The following is a 13,338-nucleotide window of genomic DNA, read 5'->3' as shown; positions in this document are numbered from 1 at the left end:
CAAAATTCAGAGACTCGCTTCAGTACACTGCTACTCTAAAATAATTATTAAGCATCTGGTGAAAAGGAAACAATAAAGAGCCCTGGCGAACTTGACCATTTATATATTTTAAATCTTCGTTTTTAGTCAACACGAATCCCTACGCATGTAAATTTAGAGCTATACTCTCTAAGCATTGGCTCTTTACCCAGTCCATTTGTTGCATCTGATGGAGAATGTCATCAAACTATAATAAATAAAAAATCTTACACCAAAAAATATAGTTGCCAAAATAAATAACTGTTTTGTTCTACATTAATGTATTGACAGTGATAATGTAATTGGAGAAAACCCAGTTGCATTAAAAATTTAGAACTTACAATGCACAAACCTTTCACAGAGTGAATATTTGAAACGAAAACCTGAGACAAATATGAAGAATATGGCAAATCACTGGGAAACTAGCGTGAAAGGTATCCAATAAAGCCAATTATAGCAACTAAATAGCTTAATGACTTTCTCATTAAATAAAGCTATTTCCAATTAGAGTAAAGTAACATATCTGATTTCAAAACTTGAGGTGGGATTTTTCAAAGAAAATGAACACCCAGCCGCACTCACCTGTATACTAATTTGAAATTGAATCAACTAGAACTCCAGATTAATAGAATGGGATGCAAAATTGTTCGCAGTACAAATGCTTAAACTTTCATTTTTGCCAGCCCTGTAATGGAAGCCTGCTTGAAAGAAAGCTACAGTTTTCTATCAAAATTCCAACTTAAAGCTGGTAAGCTCTGCAAGAAAACAAACGTGCCATATAAACAAGCCGCAAGAAGCATTTTCTTCTAGACATGTCATGCAGCTACAGAACCCATCCTAGGCCCATTGCTTGTGACCATACCACCACCTCGCCTACCACCTCTTCCACTATTTCGAAATTGTTCAACCCTTTGGAATCCTTCTGGGTCCTCGGAAAGATTGCCACGTCCAGATAAATTACCCCGACCCCTGTTTCCAAGATCACCTCTATTTGCAAATTCACCTCTTCCATTCCCTCGACCACCATAAGCACCGCGTCCCCTATTTCCATCATTTCTGAAAGCACCTCTGACAGGAACAGGCCGTCCTCGAGTTGCTGAAATTTAAATTAAAATGAAGTGAACAGCTCAGCAAATAGAACAGGCCAGCAATAACAAGCCAAAGTTATCTTAGTAAGCAAAGGTCTAATGCTTAAATACCTGAACCTCTAGCACCAGAAGATGGCCTCTTCTCCTCTACAAATGCTTGCCTTCCACCAATAGTAATAGGGGATGCCTAAAATAGATAAAATAAAATTAATGTCCGAAGTCGGATCAGGACTAATAATTCAAAATTCTTAAAACATGGACGGTGAATTGGGAAAAAACAAAACAACGAAAACATATATCCTGCATAGGGATTAAAAAATATTTCAGGGTCATTTAATAACAAAACAATGAAAACTTATATCCCGCATAGAGATTACAATTCCAAAATATTTTAGGGTCGGTAATATCATCGGCATATAGTAGTATCTGTGCAGTCCCAGAAATTAGTACTGTAATTTCATAACATCCTAACCCGCCATAAAAAATGAACTACTAAAAAACAAAATGAAGATTCTGTAAACAATATTCCTACCAAGCAAAAACATAACATTAATCAGATGATTTATACCGATTCCATATGGTCGATATCAGTAACATACCTCCAGTGCTGTTTGTACAGAGGCTGCTGTTTCAAATTCAACAAAACCATAGCAGAAACCGCCTTGCTGCAAAAAAAATTGCAATCAGCACTTAAATATCAATGGAATAAGAAAAAATTTGCATCACGTCAGTAAAGACCAGCTCAATTGCCATACCTTACTCCTAACTTGAACACCTAAAGGCTTAATTGCTCCAAACTTCTTGAACTCCTCCTCGAGTTGAGTTGCAGTAGCATTATAAGGTAAGTTTCTGATATAGATAGAGCATCCATTTCCTGTAGACAAGAAAACATAAAATCGTCAGGCCATGCAACCAAACAGAATTTAAGAAAAGGGTTGAATAACCTTGAAACAAATATTTATATAATCAGGCAAGAAAACTCTAAGGTTTGACGATAATACGAGAAACACAACCTTCGGAATCAATTGATGTACTGTTATCAGTTCCATTGGCAGGAACCGGACTAGATGACTCAGTAGCAGGTGCTTTTGGCAGAGTTGAATTACTTGCTTGGCGCTCAACACTTAATGGTACAGTTCTCACCGTAGGAGGTTTCTGAACTGCAACAACAGGTGCTATATTTTCCGACATCACCTTAACCTGTAGAAAATGCAAAAAAACACTTTAAAGAAATTCATTAAACAAGTTGCCCAATGCTCCTTATCATGCAAATCCTAGACAGAACTTACAATTGATGCATACGATTTCTTCACAACATCATGGACAACAGCTGGTGCTTCACGTGCAGTTTGTGCAGTTTGAACGTCATTGTTGATAGGTTTGTTGACAGGTTTGTTGACAGGTGGGGTCTGCTGTTCAGTTACAGTTTCATTTTCAACAACAGATACTTCTGGAATTTGCACTTGCTCTGTGGACTGAAACTCTTCCTCAACTGAGGAATCCTGCTCTACTGCTGGGGATTCATCTATATGACCATTTTCAGTCACCGTCTCGGGCTCAACAACTGCAGATGAATATAGATATTAAGATTGTTGAGTAAACGAATGTTCATTCAAACAGGATAACATAATTTGAAATGTACTTCAAATTCCCACTAATTCAATAAACAAAAATACCATATGCTTGTTTTACCTGGCTCAGAGAGTGAAACAGTGGATTCCTTGTCTGTAAGTCCCTTGACCAAATCAAGATCCTTCTTTGGTTGCTCTGGCTCTTCATCCATATATCTTAAAACATCGTTTAATACAAAATAACCCTTGTCCTGAGGAGCAAGGAAAAAGGACTGGGTGAACATGCGTGTTCCACTGACTTGAAAGCTTAGCGATCCCGTTACCAGGACCAATACACCATTGCTATAAGATTCCTGTGAATCAATTGTCTTGATCACAGGCTTAAAATCACTGTAGTCCAGAGACATTATCATTTGATTGATACCCTGCCTCAGCACACAAAAGGCAAGTCAATATCAGAAAAGCAAAAGTAGATTTTTGGAAACATTATCCTTAGATCCACGCTTTAATTCCAGACCATCCAAGCTTATAATATATTTCATGAAATACCTCCATGGTAGTTACTGTGAGCAATTCACCATTTGTGCTTGGACGGCCAAGTTTACTACAATCCTGATAAAATCTGTAAGCCATTTGTGGTGACTGATGAAGAACATTATAATACTGGGTCACAAAGGCGTTCCCAACCTGGTATACATGGATATGTAAGAGACCATCTCAGTTGCAATCGAATTCGACCATTACATCAAAAATAAGTATTAGAAATTAATCTGATCATACCACTTGTGCAGGATGTACAACAACGGGAATGGCTTGTTGGGCTTCCATTTTCTGTGTTGAATGTGAAAACAAACATGTTAGCCAAGTAATCAAAGATTGAAGAACTGCCCTTAACCAACATGAACAAGATAAATAGATTCTGTAAGTCTAATAGACACTCATACAACATAAAATTCATCATCAAGCATATGCTGAATGGAAACAATCCAGACACTATAACCATCAACAACTCATTACATATACACAATCAGAAACAAATACGAATATCAGAGACAGCAATCTACATTTGACATTTCCCTATTGCAGTTGTTGCTTAGCGGCTATAGGTCATCTCTGAGAATGTCTACTTATTACAGAGAGCAAAAGACAAGCAAAAAGAAAAGTTGAAAAAAAACACCAGTATCTTATTAGAGAAATGCAAACCCCCCCCACCATTTGGACCATCACAAAATATTTGCACACATGACAATACACAGGTGGCATCCCCCATGAATGCATTTTTTCTGCACTTTTTCATATACCTGGTTCCTTTCACAACAATTTTTATGTCCTAAGGATATTTCGTATTTCCAGAGGAAAACATCATAGGATGTCCACAATTTGGGGGCACCCTAACATCTCCCTCACATCAACAATTAATTAGAACACACCTATACAAAATTTTAAAATGAAAACAAGTACATTCTTAAATAAATATTTCATGTTCACCAATACATCAATCAATCAATCAGATGTTCACTATTACAATTTCTTATTCAGTGTTACATAAAAGTTTATCTTAAATATTTATGATTAAATGTTTAATGTTCAATGTATAGATATTGATGTTATTTGAAATTCAGATCATTAGAAATGTCAGGGATTTCTACCCCATATATTGTGAAGTCACTGAAACTTTCTGCTTAATGAATTGAAACTGTCAAAGCCTCAAGTAGTTGTGCTTGATGGTGTTTTAAAAGTTTAGTTATACAATTGAATAGCGTCAAAATGTTTTAATCAAATTTTATTTTTTGTAATTTAATATATTCTTAACTCTCAACAACTCAGCTTTTCCTAGAACATGAGAAATTTGTGGGCCACCCTAATTTCCTTTAAGGAACTAACCGCCAATCCTTTGGAACGCTCTTAAAGGGGCACTAAAGTAGACCTCTTGTATCCCTGGTCGAGGGATACCTGTCCCAAAATTTGGAAGATTCGTCTCCCGTGCAGAGGGAAACTTGACGGAAACAACAATAAATTAGATAAAATAACGAAAAATTTAAAATACATGAGAGGTAACCCACCGTGCAATAGGCAGATGAGGCAGGTTCATGAAACCATGAATGTGTAATCCAATGCATTGGACTCTATGATATTTGCATAGGTATGGGAGAGTGGCTCAAACTGTTAATGATTAGATAATTAGAAGACTTTGGACTCTAGAAGCAAATGTATGGCTTTAAAAACACAAATCTTTTAACATTTATTTCATGGTTGTAAATAAACCGCAATAATGAATAACAACTTTTGAACCAAGATCTTACCAATCTTCAGACCTTCCTTTTTCTCTAAGTTAACTTTGCCCATTCAGGAAGCCCCTGGAGGCTTCTCCAATAAATATTTTAGAAACTATTAGCTTTAAAAACTTGGTGACTATTTTATCAAAAGCCATAGTAAAGTTGCCACATAGATCCCAAATGGAGAATATTAACAAACGGAAAGGCAGAAGACCCAGAGCTTGGCAAGATCCCATGCAAACAGGCATTCATAATTGAAAGAATCATTATCATACAATGACAATTACGGTAGCCATGTCAACAAAACCAGCAAAGAAAATGGCAAGAGCAAGGCAGGCAAAAGAATTGATTTCACTGGTGGTCGACACATGTAAGCGAAACCCTACAAGTTAGACAACGTGCTATTGGTTGCTCTCACAGTCATCTGAAACAAATTATTCCCTATAGCTTCATCCACTCTATCATGCGAAACCAACTTACCCCTAGGAAAGTTGAAATCACAACAAATTGTACCATTAAGGCATATATATAGGCACCCACGCGACCTTAAAACTAGAGTAGAGCCTCAGCTCCTTCATAACTACAAAACAGCAAAACCTGCATGCGTCCCAAGTCAAGGATGCATGCCCAAGTTTTGATGCATGTTCAAAATATCAAATAAGTAGTTAAGATACATTTATCTGATATGTACTTAATCCGTATAAATAGATTTCTACGGACATCAAAGTCTCAAAGCTTTGATAAAAAACACCATGCACACATACCATTTGGTTAATATATAGAACCAAAAGATAAATAGATTGATGTGATAATAACTAATCTATAGAAACTAATTTCAAAGCATATCAAAGTCCCAGAACAATGATAAAAAATAAAAATCAACCTGCGTGTATAATCTTTTACATTGATAAAACAAAATAAAAACCAGCATCAACACTTTAACGGCCCTGCCAGCATCACGCGATCATGTAGATATCATGAATTAAGGAAGATTCGTCAAGGCTAAGGGAAAATGCTTCAAAACCTTAGGGACGTGATCAAAATCTGAGAGAGCAACAAGTCATGATCCGCTACTTGAAATCTAAAATGCAAGAAACTAAAACTTTTAGCAGCAGATCAATCACTTGGGTTGTCAATAATAAACTAGAAACTACAAAACGAAAACAGCATACGTCAAATCCAAGCACCCTTTGTCAGATCGCTTACAGCCCTAACTAGAAATCTAAGAGACCTAAAACCCAGTAAAAAAATTCTTAAGATAATCGTGTGTCTCTCCCATATTAACATCACTTACGAGCGCATGTGTTCTTAACAAGACCTCATGCCTTGTACGGCCAGCAGCGAAACCGAGAGAGGCAACGTAAGCGATTATTACTTAGGGGGAAATAGACCATGCAAGGATTTCTCTAATAAGCATTGCATGCAATTAAGAATCCCAAAAAATCAATCAATCACACAAGCCAAAACACCATTGACTGCAGATCAATGAATGAAAGTTTTCTGTGTGAAAGCAGCCGAAAACCGAAAACCCAACAACTTTCAGAAAGCCCTAAAAAGAAATTTAAACTGCTAGACGCCATTAAAAGGAATTTAAAAGGGATTGCATTGTAAGAGAACAACCAACCTGGATAGAGGTGGCTGTAAAAGAGGAACTAGTGGGCGAATGTGATGGCGAGGAACGCCTTGTCGTTAATGAATGAAGCAACGCAACCTCGCCTCGCCTCACCCCGTTCTTCTTCTATTTTTCCCCCGCCGCTTCTTCTTCTCCTTCTTCTTCTACTTCTTCTACGCCGCCGCCTCCGCGTCTAGTCGTTGTAAAAACCTTCCACGTTTCCCCTGCTCAAAACCAAAACCTCCGCGACGAATAATTTTCCACTATTATACGTATGCCCTAAAATTCCATCTTTTGAAAAGTGAAATGTATTGATATATATTCCATACTCATAGGACACACCCCCGAATAAAAATTGGAACTTTTAGTTGAGAGGAGATTTAAAGTGCTCACTTTGGGTTCGCCGACCTACTATTCGTATCATGGTGAAAATTGTGTGCTTTTTTCTTAAATTCTATTTTTGGATTAAATGTAGGTAGAAAAAAATTGAAGAATTTATCTAGGAATTAGTAATTGTGTCTTCGTGTGTAATGGGTATTGATTAGATGTAGAAGGTTAATTATAAAAAATTGGTCTATTTTTCCATACATTTGTGTGCATGAGGTAAATTGGTAGGGCATTTAATAAATGTTGTTTATGCTAACAAAGGTCTTAAAAGAAAAGTGAGAGCTTCAAATAAACTATGCACAAACACTTACATGGATCTAAACATGACTGAACAAAATCTCTGAATCGAGAAGGTAACCAGGCTCCATTACTAATAGGCTCATGTTTTTGTTTGCAATAGGAAAAGAGGGGGAGATAAGGATAGAAAGAAGAGAGAAGGGAGAAGAGCAAGAGAGAGAGAGATATATAGTGAGGGGTAAGGAGGTAGAGGTAGAGGTAGGGGATAGAAATAGAGAGGAACATAGAGATAGAGATGGAGATGGAGATGTAAAGGGATGAGGAGAGATAGAGAACGAGGGGAGAGAGGGATATATAGATGGGAAAGATAAATATAGAGAGAGGGAGAGCTGGAAATATAAAGATAGAGATAGGAAGTGATAGAGAGAGAGGTAGAGAAAGGGAAAGATATATAAAGAGATATAGGGTTGGAGATAGGTGGAGAGATTATGAGATAGAGATAGAGGGAAAGATGGAAGAAAAAATATAGAGAGGTAGAGCTGGAGAGGAAAAGATATATAGATATAGAAGGATGGAAACAGAGACAGGGAGAGAGGGAGGATAGAGAAGGGAGAGGAAGATAAAGGTAGAGGTGAAGATGAAGAGATGGGGAGATAGATAGGAATAGAGAGGGGGGGATATATTGAAGAGATGTATGGTTAGTGTAGACACCTAGAACTTGTTTTATTAATTTAATCATCATTTGTTCGCCTATTAATTAGACTAAGGTTTAATTAATATCCCTATTCTTCTAATCAACATGTTAATCAAATTGGACAAGATAGAGGAGAGATTATGAGATACAGGACAGAAAAACCCTGGAGGAAACTAGTGAAAAAACACTCTTGGACACAGTCGCCAAAGTGGACAAGATAGAGGAGTGCCTCAAGAACATTGTGGAGCAGAGCCTCAACATTTTGAAAATCTCAGCCAACAACACCCATACCCTCATCAGCAAGCTTGATGACGAAAAGGAAATCCAGGAAATTGACCTGGATGCAGAAGGAACAGGGGAAGCCCAGGGTCCCAGAACCCGCACCCGTGGGAAGAGGAAGGAAAAGAAAGTGAATAAGGACCTAGAGGAGCTGAAAGCAGTTGGGGCGACCTATGATGAGCTGGTGAAAAAGGCAGAGGATCTGCTTAAGAAAATTACTATGTAGTGTCTCCTTGGGTTCTTTGCCGTTTTTTGTTGTTTAGTTGTTTTTTCTGTTCGCTGGTCTTTTGACCAGTCGATCTGTATGTGGACTCTATTTTCTCAGCTTTATTTCTAACTATGTTGTAATGGTTTCGGGTCCGTAAAACCTGTTTTTCAATCAATCAGAACATGTTAATCAAATTAAAGATTTGATTAAAATCCTTTTCTTCTAGCATAACCTATTAGTTAAACTAAGGTTTGATTAAGTACCCTTTAGCCATTTAATTGAACAAATCTTATTTATTTATTTAAAACCCCCTTGTTCCCTTTTAATTGAATTTACATGTGATTAAATCCCTTTGCATTTAAATAAATCATTATTTATTTGTGAATAGTCCCCCCACTTGCAAAATCCTACAAGTGCAAGTTGCACCCCTTTTGGCTAAAATAAATCTTTTATTTTATCTAAAAATGCCTATTTCCCTCCACTTGCATTCTCCTACACTTTCCATTAGCATGCTAATATTCTTCTAGAACCCCTCTAATCCCTCATTAACTAGCCTAATTCCTCTAATCATGTCACATCCCTAAATTTGGGGGAGTCACTTCTCCAAATTTAGGGAAAGTCTTCAAAATGTGTTGAAGACTTTACCTTCTTCAACAAATTAACTTGTTGAGTCTTCCAAACTTGTAAGGCTCTTACAAAAGCCTTGAAGGTTATCTAACTTTCAACAAGTTAACCTCCAAAGTCTTCAAAGAGCATTTAATGCGTCTTACAAGACATCACCCTAGCCCATGATGGTTGTCCCTTTGGCCATCCCTCAACTTTGCACAAGAGTTTACCTCCTGGACAATAGCATGATCCCCTGGATAATAGCATTATCTAATGTTGTCATTCCTTGAGGTTGTTCCTAATGCTTTCTTAGCATCCTCTCAAGCCATCTCAAGGTGACATTTATCAACTTGAGATTGGATTGAATCCCCCTCATGGATTGATAACTTTCAATCCTAGCCCTTGTTAAAATTGTTCAATCTTGGCCATCCATTTCTCTATTTTCTCTATAAATAGAGCACATTTCTTTAATCAAAGGATCCATCATCTTGTGCATCAAACTTATAGTCATTTTGCAGGTTATCGAGGAGCTCAATTTGTCATCTTCAAGCACTTAGATCATCTTAGTTGCATGCTAGTTTAGCTTTCATCATATTGATAGTGTCATGCTAATCCCATTTTCATGCTAGCTTAATTCATAACCATTGCATGTCAATTTCATAGCAATCTCCATGTTAGTGTAATTAGCACACCTAAGCTTTCAATTTGGAATCAATCTTAATCTCATATCTTGCATCTTGCATTTCATCTTTTCATATCATTTGATCATCTAGCTAGGATCTTAGTTGCATTCATTTTGATCTTGGCATATCCTTCAATCGTGTTCTTTAGGTTGACATCTAAAAGATCAAGTGCTCTTCCAAGTGAGAGCCACCTTGAATCTTGAAGATCCTTGGAGATAGAGGAACATGAGACGCGCTTGGGGTTATTTACTTTGAAGCTAACTTAGTTTAGTTTCTATTTTGATTTCTAACTCTAATATAATGTTTCATGTGTGTGTTTAATGTTGTTTGGTTCTCTTTTGCAGATTCCACACCTTATGAGCACATAGTTAGATATGGTGATAAAGAGATGGAGATATAAGTAGATATATGTGAGATAAAGAGAGGCGAGGGGGGAGAAGTAGAGAGATAAAAAGATGGAGTGATAAGGAGAGAGAGGGGGGGGAGATGGACAGATAGAAAGATAAACATATAGAAGAGAGAGGGGGGGAGATGGACAGATAGAAAGATAAGCATGTAGGAGATAGAGATAGAGGGAGGGGGGATGGAGAGATCGAAAGATAAACATATATAAAGTGATAGAGAGAGAGAGAGAGAGAGAGAGAGAGAGAGAGAGAGAGAGAGAGAGAGAGAGAGAGAGAGAGAGATGGGAAGATAGAGTGGAGGGGAAAGAGTGATACGCAAAGGAGGTCATAGAGATAAGTAATATGGAGAGGGGAGCAAAGATAGAGAGATGGGAGAGATAGAGATATAGAAGTTCAAAATATAATTATTGTACAATATAGAATAAAAATAATTATAAATTGAACTACTTTTAATAACTTATATGTATTGTTGCAATTTCAAGTAATAGATATAAATAATTAAAATAAAAATAAATTTAAAGACTAAAATAAATAAATTAATAATGGATAATAGTAACCTTAGTATATAATAAGCTTACTAAGTTAATAAAAATAATTGAATAAGAATAGTATTTTTTTTTAGTTTATTCCTAAATGACAATATGGACACCACCCGATCCAGGGTGGGTAAAATTGAACTGTGATGGGGCCTCAAGGGGTAACCCTAGATCATCTAGAGTTGGCTACATTATTTTTGACCCTCAAGGGATAGTGTTATTCTCATCCTCTCTCCCATTGGTTCCGAGAACCAATAATGAAGTGAAATTTTGAGCCCTCCTCCATGGAGTGAAACTTTATGTGGCACGATAGGTCACTCACCTTGAAATACAAGGGGATTCATTGGTTGTAATAAATGCATTGTGGACACAGTCAACACATAGTTGGAAACTACAAGCTATCTTATACAAGACCTTAGCACAGCTTCATCACATACCTAATTTCCTCACTAATCATATATTTCACGAGGTTGATTTAGAATCCAACTGTCTGTCCAACGTAACAGCTGATAGGGTGGCCACCTTCTTTTCCAACTTCGGACAAGTTGATGAGTTGATGCATGAAGACTTACAAGGATGACAATTATTGATTTCACCTACAACATGCATCACTCTCCTTCACCATGGCATGCAAAGCATCAGTCAACTCAAGTGAAACTCAACCAAATGGATTATAAAGGGTTGACATAGCCAATTTTTGGGCATTCATCTTCTCTCTTCTTATAAAGTTAGTCTAGGTACTGAGATGGATATATAATTAATATCCCCTATTAATGGTGTTTCTGAAGTTGATTCCTCGTTAAAGAGAGCTACTTGGCAATATGGACACCATCCAATCTATGATGGGTAAAATTGAACTTTGATGGGGCCTTTAGGGGTAACCCTAGACCATCTAGAGTTGGCTACATTATTCTTGACCCTCAAGGGATAGTGCTCTTCTCATTCTCTCTCCCCTTAGTTCCAGGAACTAATAATGAAGCAAAATTTCAACCCCTCGTCCATGGGATGAAACTTTGTGTGGCAAGACAAGTCACTCACCTCAAAATAGAAGGGGATTCATTGGTTGTAATAAATGCATTTAGGAGGTAGTCAACACATAGTTGGAGAATACAAGTTATCTTAGAGGAGATCTTAAAATATCTTCATCACATACCTAACTTTCTCACTAATTATATATTTTGTGGGGTTAATTTAGAAGTTGATCATCTATCCAGTGTAGCAATTGATAGGGCGATCACCTTTTTTCCCAACCCCAGACAAGCTAATGAGTTGTTGCCTAAGGACTTACAGGGGTGACGGTGGATCCATACCATCAGGTCTTCATTGCATTCATCAACTTGAGGATGACGTCATCCTAGAGTTTTCCTTCGTGATGGCAAAGGTCATTTCAGCTCGCAACCACCCTATACATGCATTGAGTTTCTATTGCCACATTAGGACATGTGGTTTATAATGCCAACTTTTAGATTGAATCACATCTTTTCCTTTATATATTTGAATCTTCACTTCAAATTCAATAGATTGACATCCAAAGGCATTTAGTGTGGGTTTTCACTTTTACTACTTTCACTTACGATAACCATTACTCTTCTTTGCTATGGTGCACAAAGCATTAGTTGGCTTGTGTGAGACTCGACCGTAATAGATTATAAAGAGTCGACATAGCCAGTTATTGGGCATTCATCTTCTCTCTTCTGATAAAGGTAGTATAGGCTTTGAGATGGATACCCTAACTTGCTTTCTCATCCCCAAAGGCTAATTTTTTTTTTATGGTTTTATCACTACCATTGGTTGAAGGTGGCCTTTTTGGCTCTTAGTGGGTCAATGATGGAGGTCGTAAAGATGGTTCTTAGGGCAAATTTTTTGGTTGCAAACGATCATCATCGCGTCAATACGAACATTGCATCTAGATTTGTAGCTTCCCTCATCAACCAAGGTAATTGAAAAGGAGAGTCCAAACATTGGTTCATTCAGAGTTTTTGGTTAATCTTGATGTGGTGCTTGTGATTGCCCAACTAGGGTTTGAAATCCCTAGCCCAACTGATATACCACTCTACCTTAATTGAGGAGACCCAATGATCTAGCACTTGTTTCCAGGTAATTTCAAGGCAAATTCCATCACAGAGCATCATCGTCATGCAACAAACGGTTGTCATTTTATTAGGCGTCTTCTAGATATAAAACATGTTCCCAAGGAGGATTGGATGAATGATTTCATAAAAAAGGTGTTGAAGGAGCATCAACTCGAGCTTATTGAAGAAGAAACCAGAGCTACAAAGGAGCCCTGACTACTACTATTAATAGTTCAGTTATATTATCAACCTTGCTATTTAGAATTTTGGTTATTTTACTTCATTTTGTTATAGCCAAAAGATTAAAAAATATATTGTAACTATACTATGCTCTTTAAGGAGATTTTCATAATGTTTCTAGTTATCTAATTTCTAGGCATGGGGCATATGGTGTTGGCTATGAGCACTACCATACTATTGTATATGCTTAATGATAATATAAAATACTACTTACAAAAAAAAGAGTATAATTAATATCAAACAATTGTAAAATTAACAAAGATAGGTAATATAAATACATGATTTTATAATATATAATAATATTTTTAATATCGAGGATGACCTTGCAACGTGACGGTTGTCACGAGCCCTGTTGAGAGGGCAATCCTGTGTTGGAGTCCTTTTGTCTTGTGTGGTTACACTTTCTCTTGGTGGTGTTCATCCCATG

General features: G+C 37.0%; 1 protein-coding gene across 1 annotated transcript; it reads right to left on the bottom strand.

Moving 5' to 3' along the window:
- Nucleotides 1-312: 312 nt before the first annotated feature.
- Nucleotides 313-6,895, bottom strand: LOC131039371 (nuclear transport factor 2). The gene is made up of 10 exons (XM_057972103.1): nt 6,578-6,895; nt 3,458-3,508; nt 3,227-3,364; nt 2,799-3,102; nt 2,396-2,670; nt 2,120-2,306; nt 1,862-1,980; nt 1,706-1,771; nt 1,218-1,293; nt 313-1,114 (listed from the first exon to the last, which is right to left on the bottom strand). The coding sequence occupies exons 2-10, from the start codon at nt 3,503-3,505 to the stop codon at nt 834-836; spliced, it is 1,494 nt and encodes a 497-aa protein (XP_057828086.1). The 5' UTR covers nt 3,506-3,508; nt 6,578-6,895; the 3' UTR covers nt 313-833.
- Between the last annotated feature and the right edge of the window lie 6,443 nt (nt 6,896-13,338).

The sequence above is a fragment of the Cryptomeria japonica genome, chromosome 10 (genome assembly GCF_030272615.1).
Source record: "Cryptomeria japonica chromosome 10, Sugi_1.0, whole genome shotgun sequence".
NCBI classification, from domain to species: domain Eukaryota; kingdom Viridiplantae; phylum Streptophyta; class Pinopsida; order Cupressales; family Cupressaceae; genus Cryptomeria; species Cryptomeria japonica.
This window is presented reverse-complemented; position numbering and strand designations above follow the sequence as displayed.

Bases quoted from the DNA above. Each gene is read 5' to 3' on its own strand.
- LOC131039371 (XM_057972103.1), bottom strand. From the start codon at position 3,505: ATGGAAGCCCAACAAGCCATTCCCGTTGTTGTACATCCTGCACAAGTG. The intron at 3,365-3,457 runs GTATGATCAGAT...CATGTATACCAG, and splicing joins TTGTACATCCTGCACAAGTG to GTTGGGAACGCCTTTGTGAC. The intron at 1,772-1,861 runs GTATGGCAATTG...TTTTTTTTGCAG, and splicing joins GTGTTCAAGTTAGGAGTAAG to CAAGGCGGTTTCTGCTATGG.